The sequence below is a fragment of the Podarcis liolepis genome (assembly GCF_965112155.1).
Source record: "Podarcis liolepis genome assembly, chromosome: 11".
NCBI lineage: Eukaryota > Metazoa > Chordata > Lepidosauria > Squamata > Lacertidae > Podarcis > Podarcis liolepis.
In genome coordinates, this window is record NC_139565.1 from 56,511,530 (window position 1) to 56,525,364 (window position 13,835).

Consider the following 13,835-nt stretch of genomic DNA (forward strand, 5'->3'; position numbering starts at 1 on the left):
GTGTTATCTCCCCTTATAGTCAGAACTATAAGATCAGAACCCCCATCGTTCAGCCCGGACACTGAGGTCCAGTGCTGAGGGCCTTCTGGTGGTTCCCTCCCTGCGAGAAGCGAGGTTACAGGGAACCAGGTAGAGGGCCTTCTCGGTAGTGGCGCCCGCCCTGTGGAATGCCCTCCCATCAGATGTCAAGGCAATAAGCAACTAGTAGCCCTAACCTAGCTAAATTTACTTGTGGCTATTTATTTAACTGGCCTATTGTTAAAGCGCTTATTAGCCATCTTTCCAGGGCTCAAGGTAGCATACATTCATTCTTCATCATCATCATCATCATTTTAAAGTAATACAAACTAATAACCACTTGAAAAATCAAACAAAAAAGCACAAACACTGAGTGAACAGACCTGACAAGGGAAACACCTCTGAAAGGTCCACCGAGCTCTAAGGGGCAGGGGAACTGTTATCATTAGAGGCAAGTGATATATCATCCAAAACTGATTTGAAGTCCATATTGTGAGATTGGTTTCAAAAATTTTGACCTGGCAAAATATCATGAACCATTGTGTGTGTGTGTGTGTGTGCTATGCGGGAATCGCAATGTGGCAAAAACCGTGAAGCTAGCCAATGCTTTTCTCGACTCTTGCAGCCCCTGTTAACTCTGCTGGTTCAGCTCTCCCCTGCTTCATGTAGGGGGCCATGAATCACAAGAGCAGGCACCAGCAAAAATAATGTGGGGAAAACCGTGTAGCCAGCTGATGCCTCTACATTTCTCCATCCTTATTTCAGACATCGTGATGTACAGTGGTACCTCGTGTTACGTACCATCCCCCTTACGAATGCTTTGGGTTATGTGCTCTGCTAACCTGGAAGTAGATGCCCTTGTTGCAAACTTTGCCCCAGGATGTGAGCGGAAGTCGCGCTCCAGTGGCGCGGCGGTAGCAGCAGCAGCAGGAGGCACCATTAGCAAAAACGTGCCTCATGTTACGAGTGGTTTCCGGTTACGAACAGACCTCCAGAACGGATTAAGTTCGTAACCGGAGATACCACTGAACTGGTATATTGCAACGTTTAGCTGGTTGATAAATCACGATGTTGAAAGCCAGATATCGCCCAGCCCTAGTTATCATCAATAAATTTTCTGACGTTATTATTACCCACCCTTCATCAGCAGGTCCCCAGGGCAGGTTACGACAATTTAAAATCCCGAATTAAAAGCAGTTCCTGTCGCATTAGTTTAGCGGTTCCACAGCCTAGGGGCAATTTGACACGAAGGCCCTATGTCTAGCTTTAGAAGATCATATGATGTAAAGGAGAGAGGCACGAATAGGAGAAGCCTCTGAGTCTCCCACTGAAGCCAAATCCACAGCCCTGCTATCCTCTTCCCTGGCAAAGGAAGAAGCACCTTTTGCGAGGGCAATGGGTCAACTTGTCAACTTTCATAGGAAAGCAGCCTGCGGACAGGGTTAAGCACCCCTCCTCGCTGCTGCGTCTCCCACAGCTGCAGTGTTCAAAAACTGTTGGGAGGTTATCCAGTTCTAAGGCTGCGTCATGTTTGGCCCCGAGACACAAGTGATCCCTTCACTTACGGGAAAATAATCTTTGAAACGTCTACCTTAGATTCTCAATAAACTCAGGCAAGGGGGTGAAACGGGATCCAGGAATGCATCCCTCAAAGAGGACCAGTAGTTTATTCTTCATCGTTGCAAGTCCTGCTCAACACCTGTTGCTTTTAATACAAGGATCCCTAGAAGTCCAACTAACCACCACCTCTTCTGGTATGGCAAATATTGTCCTTGTTCCTCTGAAGAGGGGAGTGCCAGCAGCAAAATACTTGTGGTGTCAGTGTGCGGTGGATCCTAGCTGTCAGTGGGGAGGTGTGTATGTGTGGCGGTGGATGTAAGAGGATATTACAATTAATTGGATTTCAGGCATAAAATACAGTGCAAAAATGTTTCCCGTTGCCTATTAGTAAAGGCGGGAGAGGGGAGGGGGGCTCGACAGCAAACAACCGCCAAGCCCCTTCTCAGTTCTTTTTTTAAAAAAGATTAGCGTGCACCTTTGAGAATGGATTGTTCTGTTTCTCTTAGAAAGGAAAAATAATATCCGTTTTAATGTTAAGTATTCAGTCTCTGGCTCCCAGAAATTTGTTGGGATCTGGATGGTTGAAATCTTGACTTGCCGGGGGGTGGGGGGTGGAGTTCAGACAGACTCAAATTCTTTTTGCCACTCAGTGTATTTTTGGCTCAAGTTCTTAGCAGAAGGCTTCGTGTGAGTGATCACATCCAGGAAGTCTTCAGTGGTGACTGTGTCCAGTTCAATTACAGGTAAGCTCCCGCCGTCTGCGGAAAGAAGAGCATGGACCAAAACAAACACACACACACCATTTGTTCATGTTATTGTCCCAGCCGCCCTGTTGATAGCTTATACATTGACAAAAGAAGAATGGGTGTAGATACTACTCAAGTCTCCCCTTGAAGACGGAAGAAGGTGTGGGAGGTGGGGGATAGAGTTGGTCAGATGATGGGGGGGGGTGTACCGTATTTTTCGCTCTATAAGACGCACCAGACCATAAGACACACCTAGTTTTTGGAAGAGGAAAACAAAACCAAAAAAATTCTGAATCCCAGAAGCCAGGACAGCCAGCGGGATTCTTGCTTAGCCACGCACAGCCTCTCCCCAGCAATGGGAGCCTTCATCCCCTGCCCGGGAGAGGCTGCATGCGGCTAAGGCTCCCCCAAGAGCCGTGCTCCCTTTAAAGAGTGCGTGGAGGGCAGCCCTTCTCCCTCCCGGGGGAAAAGCCCCCAAGAGCCGCACACACGCTCCACACAGCTCTTTAAAGGGAGCGCTGAGCAGAGCCTCCCGCCTGCATTCGCTCCATAAGACGCACACACATTTCCCCTTACTTTTTAGGAGGGGAAAAGTGCGTCTTACAGAGTGAAAAATACGGTAATACCTTGTCTTATTCTGTGAGGGTGGGGTTTGTTGGAGGCACGTGGGGAGAGGTGACAACACCTCTTTAGCAACAAAAGGGAACAAGGGAGAAGGAAGTGGGGAAGTCCCCAGGAAAGTTGCTGGGCAGAGAGAGATGAGGTGTCTAAAAGATTCCTAGCTATCAAGGCAAGAAGCAGCACTTCTGAAGACTTAGTTGGGTGCAACAGAGACTATCAATCCTATCTCCTTGACACAATGGGTGTTGAAAGTTTTAAAATGGTGCCAGCCCGGAAGCTTGACTAAATAAAATGTCCGCAAAAAGGCTTCTAGAAAAATTTATTCTGCTGCCCAGGTGAGGTGGAGAAGAGATATCACCATTTATCTTGGGCTCCACTGGCAAAGCAGCCTTGGGCTGTTGAAACTTCCTGATGAGTAATTGGGAGGGAGGGAGGTGGGACATACAGATGACCACATCCTGACAATACTCCTAGAAAGGGTCTGATGCTCCCTCCTTCACTTTTAAATTTATAAACGGTAGGATATGGGCAGAGCATTTCCAGTAAAAGACTACAGTGGTGCCCCGCAAGACGAATGCCTCGCAAGACGGAAAACTCGCTAGACGAAAGAGTTTTCCGTTTTGGAGGTGCTTCGCAAAACGAATCTCCTATGGCTTTGCTTCGCAAGACGAAAATGTCTTGCGAGTTCCTGCGGGTTTCCCCCCCCCCTTTTCTAAGCCGCTTATCCGCTTATCTGCTAAGCCGATAAGCCGCTAAAAGCCGCTAATAGCGCTAATCCGTCAATGGGCTTGCTTCGCAAGACAAAAAAACCACTAGACGAAGAGACTCACAGAACGGATTCTTTTCGTCTTGCGAGGCACCACTGTATAGTGAATTCGTCCGTTTCCCTTTCAACTCTGCTTGCTTGGAACGTGAGAGCCTGGCTATCTGTAATGAAGACTCTTGTGGTTTCTCCAGGACAGCAGTGAAACTTCCCTCTGAGGTGCCAGGGCATCATATCAAAAGTTGTGATGTTTTTAGGGGTGCTTCATAACAGGAAATAGAACGCCCTGACTGCAGTTCATCGCTGGAAGATAGCTAGTGCACAGCACTCTGCAATAGCAGGCGAGTGCCTGTGCAGCTTGAACACTCAGAAAACTTATTTACAGTGGTACCTCAGGATGCGAACGGGATCCGTTCCGGAGCCCCGTTCACATCCTTAACAGAACACAAGACGCGATGGCGCGTGATGCGTTTTGCCACTTCCGCGCATGCGCGTGACGTCATTTTGAGTGTCTGCGCATGCGCGAGCGGTGAAACCCGGAAGCAACACACTCCGTTACTTCCGGGTTGCTGCAGAGCGCAACCTGAAAGCGCTCAACCTGAAGCACATTCAACCCAAGGTATGACTGTACTTACCGTACTTGTTTTTATTAAATTTCCCTACTGCCCTTCATTTGAGGACCACAGGACAGTTAACAATATCATTGGCATCCATCTGTCTCGAGAGACAATGGAGTTACACCCCCAGGGGTGCAATCAAACTGCTGTGTTAGCAGCACTGAAGTGCCCTCCCTGGCATGAAAGCCTGGGCAGTGACAAGACCGCCCCCACCCCCTGGCCTTGCAGATGTGGTCCAAAGGAAAGCAGAGCAAGACATTTGGCACCAGCTTGACTGCAGGAGTTGCTGGAAGGAGGCATACGAGGTGCCATCCAACCGTCTTAGGGACCCCACTCCGGATTTGTGTAGGGTTCACTCCTTTTCCCAAAGATGTCCCACAAGGCAGTGAGGTTTAGAACCACAGTGTTTCTTCTCCTAGACCAGCCTTTCTCAACCTTGGGTTCCCAGATGTTTTCGGCCTACAACTCCCATGATCCCTAGCTAGGAGGACCAGTGGTCAGGGATGATGGGAGTTGTAGTCCAACAATATCTGGGGACCCAAGGTTGAGAAACACTGTCCTAGATGGACTACCTTCCCATGTGGACAAGCACCACCTGCCCCTCACTTCCCTCTGCAACACGTGCAGAAACTGCCTTCTTGACCGTTGGACCTAGTATTGGTCTCCATTGCTCAATGCACCAGAACTTGTCCTCGCATGCAGGTGAAGTCCCTAACTCACCAGGAGTTTGAGACCCATCAGCTACCCTCACCTGGTTGAGTCAAACCAGCCAGTCAAAACTGTTCATAGGGTGTGGCCACTGTCGCATGTAGACAGCTTCTAGGAAGCACAGGTGAGAGCTGGTTTGCAATATAAAAACACAAATACACAGGTGTACCTGGCTGGTGATTTTCAAGGGCAGTGAAGATTTTTCTCACGGGGCGCATAGCAGCTTCTTTGCAGACCAACTTGATGTCGGAACCAGAGTATCCTTCCATCTCCTAATAAGTAAATTGGAAAAAGACAGTTCAGTCTCCAGGAACTTTCCAATGCAAATGTAGCATTTCAAAGAACATGTTTTAGAAAGTGATTGAGATCCAGGGAAACGCCCCTCCACAAGCATGTCCATTTAGAATATGGCTCTACCCCCCCCCCCGGCAACTATTATTTCCCCTCAATTCCTGCCCTACTGAAGTGAAGGAAGACCAATCATTCCTCAGTACACACTGCTCTCACTTGCCCAGCTCTTTTGCCTCTCATATGGCAATTGCCCCACCAGGTGGGAACTTCAGTTTCATCCCAGTACGCTTCCGAGCACAATTCAAAGTGTTGGTGCTGACCTTTAAAGCCCTAAACGGCCTTGGCCCAGTATACCTGAAGGAGCGCCTCCACACCATCATTCAGCCTGGACACTGAAGTCCAGAGCCAAGGGCCTTCTGGCGGTTTCCTCCCTGTGAGAAGTGAGGTTACAGGGAACGAGGCAGAGGTCCTTCTCGGTAGTGGCGCCCGCCCTGTGGAACGCCCTCCCATCACTCCAAGCACAACTTTGGAATCTGCTCAAGAAATTTCACTTTCTGTTCAGATAAGTGCCTATGACTTCCAATAGTGTCTCAAAACAGTCAGCACTGTTTAGGGAAGTTTTTAATGACTGGTTTTTTAATCTTTTGTTGAAAGCCGCCCAGAGTGGCTGAGAAACCCAGCCAGATGGGTGGGGTAGAAATAATAAATAATAATAATTATTATTATTATTATTATTATTATTATTATTATTATTATTATTACTACTAGATGTCAAGGAAATAAACAACTATCTGACTTTTAGAAGACATCTGAAGGCAGCCCTGTTTAGGGAAGTTTTTAATGTTTGATGTTTTATCGTGTTTTTAATATTCTGTTGGGAGCCGCCCAGAGCGGCTGGGGAAACCCAGCCAGAAGCGCGGAGTATAAATATCATCATCATCATCATCCTTTGCTTGTGAACCTTGTTCCAAACAACCCAAAAGTAGCAGACATGGAGGTTTCCAGACCAGTCTCCCAGCCGGGAGGAGGCACAACCTCAAAGCCAAAATGGAACTGCATCAGCTGACTTCAAGGTTGACCCCCAAAACATGGCTCTTGGGGCGGCGGGCCTCCTTTCTGTTGAGTCAGCTTGGGACATGCCCAGGTCTACTTACGATGCACTGTGTGTATATGCCTTGCCCTCTGTGAAAGCTCCCTGTGAGGTGCAACCGTTAACAGCGATGGCTTCTCCTCACCTGACTGAGTAAGCTGTAGTCTAGCTCCGTCCTGAGTTCTACTCCGCCGCTGTTGCTCACGGAAGGAAGCCAGTGCTGGACCATCGCCTGCCGAGCCTCTTTATTCGGGAGGTCCACCAGAATCCTCTTCTCGAGCCGGCGCAACATCGCGCAATCCAGTTCCCTAGAGAAGGGAAGAGGAAGGGGAAGAATGACTGCGGCTACAGGGGTCCGTTCACCATTTTCTGAAGCGTGGACTGCGATCTCTAGGAAATCATGGGAAAGGGTGGAGAGGGATCGCAAGTCCCAGACCTCCGTCAGGGCAGGACTTGTCCACAAGTGCACTTTTATGCTTGAACGGAGATTGCAGGGGGCGGGACTAGATGAGCCTTGGGAGTCCCTTTCCAACTCTATGATTCTCACATGAGGACGGCAGAATCAAGCAAGAATCTGCATGCAGGAATGGGCTATCAGTGACCTAAGATCAGACCATCAGAACTTAGAACTTCAACATACAGTGCTTTACAACAGAGGCTGTTCACCCTTCCATATTTATTTATTTATTTAAATTTATTTAAATAAATAAATAAATCACATGCCACTCTGGGCAGCTTCCAACAAAATATAAAAATTCAATAAAACATCAGACATTAAAAACTTCCCTAAACAGGGCTGCCTTCAGATGTCTTCTAAAAGCCAAATAGTAATTAGGCTGAGTTTTTATCCTTATTGAACAACTTTCATACTGCTTGATTATATGAAAACCTGTAAGCGTTTTAAAAGAAATATTAAAATCATCAAGAAAAAGCACTTTAAATGTTTAGAATTGGTATTAACAGTAATTAATATTAACAGGCATGCCCATGTCAGGACAGGCCTGCTTAAACAAATTTTTTTTTGGGGGGGACTACAACTCCCATGATCCCTAGCTAACAGGACCAGTGATCAGGGATGATGGGAATTGTAGTCCCAAAACATCCGGAGGGCCAAGTTTGCCCATGCCTGCCCTAAGCTATAGCTTGTTTATCTTATACGTAAATCCGGCACTGATCAAAAGCCTTCCATGAGTGCAACAGCATCAACAGGACTTCCACCCAATATGCTAAGAAGAATCTGGATAGTACGTATTTTCAGCTATTCCACTAGATCTAAAGGTAAAGGTAAAGGGACCCCTGACCATTAGGTCCAGTCGTGGCCGACTCTGGGGTTGCGGCGCTCATCTCGCTTTATTGGCCGAGGGAGCCGGTGTACAGCTTCCGGGTCATGTGGCCAGCATGACTAAGCCACTTCTGGAGAACCAGAGCAGCGCACGGAAATGCCGTTTACCTTCCCGCCGGAGTGGTACCTATTTATCTACTTGGCACTTTGATGTGCTTTCAAACTGCTAGGTTGGCAGGAGCAGGGACCGAGCAATGGGAGCTCACCCCGTCGCGGGGATTCGAACTGCTGGCCTTCTGTTCGGGAAGTCCTAGGCTCTGTGGTTTAACCCACAGCGCCACCCGCGTCCCCTCCACTAGATCTATGTGACATTAAAAAATCTGAAGGGTTTTATCCTCAAACTTTTAAAAGTCACCTTTTAATACCAGTGAAATCCATCCTTGCCTATTTATAGAGCATATCTTTCCTGAGCACTGGATGTTTTAAGCACCTTAAGCGTTTCTTTGCTGAAACCCTTCTTTAGCTTAGCCATAGTAAATAACTTGGCCATCAAGCCCCTTTTTAAATATTAGCAGCTGGCTTGGGTCGGCATATGCTGCCTTTACGGAGGATTATGCACTCCTGCGGCAAGAACTGCAGGAGCAAAGTAAAAAGCTCCCAATTAATCTTTGAAGGCTTTAACCAAATATCAAGGCTTTTACTGCTCTGGGTCTAAGTAAAATCTTTATCTGTGTTTAGAGGCTCACGCAAATGTATTCAAAGCGTACTCTCCGGATCTCTTACCAGGGCAGGTTGGAAGCCGCTAAAACAAAGACAAGATCATCTGACCGGGCCAGGCCATCCATCTGCACCAGTAATTCCGTTTTCATCCTCCGGCTTCCTTCGTGTTCACCGCTACCAAGATGTGAAGGATGGAGAAAGGGAGGGGCGGAGTCAATGTTATTCCCTGGCCTGCATCAGGACCACTGCCGTTACAGAGACAGGGACAAGCTCAAAAGCACAAGCCCATTCATGGGTTTTGCATCTCCCTGTCTCGCCCACCCCCCAGTTCCAAGCGCGGTTAAGTTCCATGAGATAAAACCTAAGCATTATGTCCAAACTTCATGACGATTAATGCCCAGAAGTTAATTCTGCAATGAATCCACTCATGTAAGAGCACTAAAACGAAAGGAAATGCACACTTTGGAGTTTTATCTTTGCACGCAGATTAATGCAAGAGGCACTGAGCAGATCCCAAAACCAGCATTTAGTGAGAAGGCTATTAAGTCTTAAGTTAGATCAGCTTGGATAATTACAGGGAACAGAAACGGGCCATAGTTCAGGGCCAGTATGCAAGCTTTGTACATTCCCAATAAATACCAGGCAACATGGACTTCTGGTCTGATTCAGTGTGTCTTACTAATCCTATATATCCTTGTGTTAAACTATGGTGCAAACTACCGAGAAGCTCTCCTGGGAAAGCTCCGCCAAAATAAATGGGAACAGCACAAAAAACACATCTGTAACCGTTCGCTACTCCCGTTTGGCTGAATGTGGGACATGCAGGAGAGCTTCGCAGATTTTGTCATTCTTCGGTACAGGCAAAGTCTGCATTCTGCAACTGGGCGACAGCCAATTTTACAGGTTTCCTTGGCGAGATCTTGTGCTCTGCTTGGAATGTGCTTGATGGTGGAAGTTACTTTATCATTTATTTATAAAAATATTTATCTACCACTACATCATCGAGAATAACAAAACCTTTTACAACAGCATTTGTATATAATAAAAGCACATAAAAAATTTAAACCCAAGGCCGTCAAGCAACTATTATGGAGAGATGAATTCTGAATTGCCTGAAGAAGCCTGGTGGGATAGAAGGATTTTCAGCAGATGTTTAAAGGTTGGAACAGAAGGCACCTGCTGATTCACTACTGGAAGAGTATTCCACAATACTGGGTCGCCGACACACTAAAGGCTCCATTTTGATGCCCAATGAGCCTTGTCAACATGGAAAATAACCAAGAACACTTCTCAGTAATTGAGCTAGGATAAAAGGGTCTAGGCCAGCATTTCCCAAACTTAGACCTCCAGCTGTTTTTGGACTACAAATCCCATCATCCCTGACCACTGGTCCTGCTACCTAGGGATGATGGGAGTTGTAGTTCGAAAAACATCTGGAGACCCAAGTTTGGGAAACCCTGATCTGGGCGGTCCTTAAGGTACCCTGAATCTAAGTTGCTCAGGGATTCGTAGATTAATGCAGAGACCTTGAACCTGGCTCAGAGGGAGAATGACTGTACAGATGGACGCTGGCTGGGATGTAAAAGCAGGTGGGTGGATTAAAAGAGGGATGTGGAACCTTTAGTCCTTCAGACACTGTGGGACTACAACTCCCATAATTCCTGGCCATTGGCCATGCTGGCTGGGACTGATGGAAGCTACATTGCACCATCATCTGCAGGGCCACAGACCAGGGCTGGAGAAGGGCAAGGCCCAGGGAGAACCCTAAGAGCTGGATAAGGAGACCTAGAGGTTTCATCTGGACTTGGGCCTCAGGTTCCCCACCCTTGACATAAACTCACATACTTGCTGATTACTCTTATATTCCAGCTTTCCTCTGGGAGCTCAGAACAAGAGTATACTAGGTAGCCTCCCATTCAGGCAGACACAGATCAGACCCAGGCACGCTTAACCCAGGGGGGAGGCTAAGTAGCTTAAGTCACAGACCACCTGGCACAAACAGATTTGGCTTTCCAAACATACTGTGTTTGTTCCTTTATTTGAACGTAGGGATGTTTAGAGTCAGAAGTGGAAGGGCGAGATATACGGAAGAGAAAACAGATTTTTCTTGCAGTGAGCAAGGTAGGCTTATTTCTAAGCCATTCGGGAAGAGGATCTGCCTTATGGAAACCAGTCAGCAAAGGGGTATCCCCCACTTGAACGTTTGTTACCCTGGGGCTGTGCCTCGTTGGCTCATGACGGACTCCAGCTCATCCAGGAAGATTGTGGAGGGGGCGTGGTAGCGGGCAAGTTCAAATAACACCTGTCCAAAAAGAAAAGGGGAGGGAGGGAGAGTTAGCTCAAGTCAGGAGGGACAAATCTCCCCACTGCCATGCTCTTGCGCACCTTCAGTTGCTGGGGATCAAAAGCGGGGTGAATGCTGTGAAACATGGACCACTTATAAATGCCATCTCCAACTCCTTGAAAGATTCCATCAATGGTGTCTCCGAAAAATTTTACACATCACTTGGGAAGACAGGCGAACTAATGCCAGTACACTGGCAAGAAGCAAAGTTCACCAGTGATGAAGCGATGATTCTTCAACATGAACTTCAATGGACTGGTCATGTTGTTCGGATGGCTGATTATCGTCTTCCAAAGCAACTACTCTACTCTGAACTTAAAAATGGAAAGCATAATCCTGGTTGGTCAACAAAAGAGGTTAAAAGACTCTCTCGAGGAAAATCTTTAAAAATGTATTATATATACCGACAATTGGGAAACGCTGGCCTGTGAGCGCTCCAATTGGAGAACAGCCTTTACCAAAGGTGTCATGGGCTTTGAGGACGTTCAAACTCAAGACGAAAGGGGGGAACGTGCTAAGAGGAAGGCACGTTTGGCAAACCCTCACTGTGATCAACTCCTGCCCGGAAACCCATGTCCCCACTGTGGAAGGACGTGTAGATCCAGAATTGGCCTCCGCAGTCACTTACAGACTTGATGTTAAGACTGTGTTCATGGAAGACAATCTTACTGTACTTGGCTATGAGTGATCACCAAATAAATAAAGAAGGAAAGTTGCACTCAGGTCCCTTAGGCATCTGACTGGCCACTGTGAGAACAGCCCTTGGAGATCCAGCTCTTTTTACGTTCTTACTTCCTGTTCTTTTCCATGGGGCTTGTAGAACTCAAATTTTGGGGTGGGAGGACAGCAACACCAGGTACACACAGATCTTATGGATGATATATGACAGATGCCCGTCCAACCTCTGCTTAAAAACCTCCAAGTTCATATGATGAACTGCATTGCTATGTTCTTCCTGCACATTCCTCTTTAACCTATATTTACAATTATTCCGTTCACTGCAGGCCGTTTAGATAAATGAGTTTTTACCCAAAACAAAGGTATTAATTTCAAATACATGAAGTCCTTTTACCGGGGCTCAGGCTTCATTTGCTTTCACAGCAGTTATATTTTAAAAACACTAAACCATGGGTAGGCAAACTAAAGCCCGGGGGCCGGATCCAGCCCAATTGCCTTCTCAATCTGGCCCGTGGACGGTCCAGGAATCAGCATGTTTTTACATTAGTAGAACGTGTGCTTTTATTTAAAATGCATCTCTGGGTTATTTGTGGGGCATAGGAATTCGTTCATTCCCCCCCCCCCCCAAAAAAAATATAGTCCGGCCCCCTGCAAGGTCTGAGAGACAGTGGACTGGCCCCCTGCTGAAAAAGTTTGCTGACCCCTGACTAAACAAATGGCAACTTCCAAGTATGGGCTGGAATAGAGCCAAATGCTGTACATTGTTGGCTTTGATGCAGTTGGACTGCAGTGAATGATTGTGTTCACTTACTCATATTATATCATTATGATCTTATGATCCATTCAGAGAATTGAGGGTACAGAGTTAATAAAATAAAAGGCTGCACTTGTTTTGTTTTCTGCCATGGGCTCTGGCTGACAGAGGGACAGAGAAGGAAACACGGATGCCATAAGGGTAGTTGGAGAAAATATCTGGCCAAACCACTTCTTAAATCTGAACAGCTTATAAAAGAGGAGAGAAAGAGCAAACACACACAAATAATCCTGTCTTTGCATTTTAAATCTTTTCTCCTAAATCCTACCCAAGTATATGGAGAATAATAGGATAGAAGAAAATTATTCCAGAAAGGGATTCTGGGCAAATCCTAAAAGAGCACCAAGGATTAAAACATTCCCCTTTTGTGTATTGTTGCTCCATATATATATATTTAAATAAGGGGTTTTTAAAAATATAAATGCAAGTTAGAAGTTGGGTTGGTTGGACTAAATAGCTTCTGTTTTCCTGATCAAAACACAACGTGGATAATCCCACGTATTACACAAAATGAGATTTTTGTTGGCTTTTCTTTTTAAACTAAGGATGATGGCTTATTTTGCTCTACAAACAGAATTCTTAAGAAGATGTAAAACCCAATATCCTGTCACTTTTAGCATCAAGTGTTCTTGCTTTCCTTGCTTTAAAAGATGACTGCATTCAAACTCCATTCTGACGCAAACTCCAGCATGTGTCTGAAGTTGCAACTTTAATCTTTGCCGTTAATGGAACCGCATACTGTGAGCCTAATTCACTGCTGCAGCCAGATGATTATAGATGGATTCTGCATTTACACACCAGTACAGAAAGAAAAAGGCCAGATAACTTATCATACTAAGAAACAAAGGTGTCATTTGATAGTAAAAGCACCTAGTCATTAGAACTCCAATGATAGGCTTAGCAGTGTGTGATCAGAGCGCTAGCAAACCCTTGGTAAAATCTCCAAAGACAAAATGGGTAGCATTTCATCTACCTCTTTGGCTTGCCCTTGCCCTCCCCATAACTAGCAAAATTATACAAAACTAAGAAATTTTATTATAATTTATGTAAGGTTGTAGAATTCTGCCTTCATTTTCTTTTTGATAGCACTGAATATATGTTATCTTCGTAAAATATAGATATCTTGGTAAAATATAGATAAAAGGTAAAGGACCCCTGGACGGCTAAGTCCAGTCGAATTTGGCCATGGGGGTGCAGCACTCATCTCCACTTTCAGGCCAAGGGAGCAGGCTTTGTCCACAGATAGCTTTCCAGCTCGTGGCCAGTATGACTAAACCGCTTCTGGTGCAACGGGACACCATGACAGAAGCTAGAGTGCATGGAAACACCATTTACCTTCCCACCACAGCCGTACCTATTTATCTACTCGCACTGGTGTGCTTTTGAACTGCTATGTTGGCAAGAGCTGGGACAGAGCAACGGGAGCTCACCCCGTCGCGGGGATTTGAATCACCGACCTTCTGATCGGCAAGCCCAAGAGGCTCAGTGGTTTAGGCCACAGCGCCACCCACGTCCTGATCTGGATGATATAGATATACAGTGGTACCTTGGGTTACATATGCTTCAGGTTACAGACTCCGCTA

General features: G+C 46.3%; 1 protein-coding gene across 3 annotated transcripts in view; it reads right to left on the reverse strand.

Annotated features, from left to right (window-relative positions):
- Positions 1-1,650: 1,650 nt before the first annotated feature.
- The window catches only part of KATNAL2 (katanin catalytic subunit A1 like 2), a 37,589-nt gene continuing 25,404 nt past the window's right edge, over positions 1,651-13,835 (reverse strand). For all 3 annotated transcript variants that reach the window (XM_083466061.1, XM_083466060.1, XM_083466062.1), the window contains 5 exons: positions 10,627-10,718; positions 8,480-8,590; positions 6,560-6,722; positions 5,203-5,305; positions 1,651-2,336 (listed from right to left, as the gene is read on the reverse strand). In XM_083466061.1, coding sequence (XP_083322187.1) covers positions 2,197-2,336; positions 5,203-5,305; positions 6,560-6,722; positions 8,480-8,590; positions 10,627-10,718 — 609 coding nt within the window. In that variant the 3' untranslated portion in view covers positions 1,651-2,196. The remainder of the gene's footprint in view (positions 2,337-5,202; positions 5,306-6,559; positions 6,723-8,479; positions 8,591-10,626; positions 10,719-13,835) is intronic.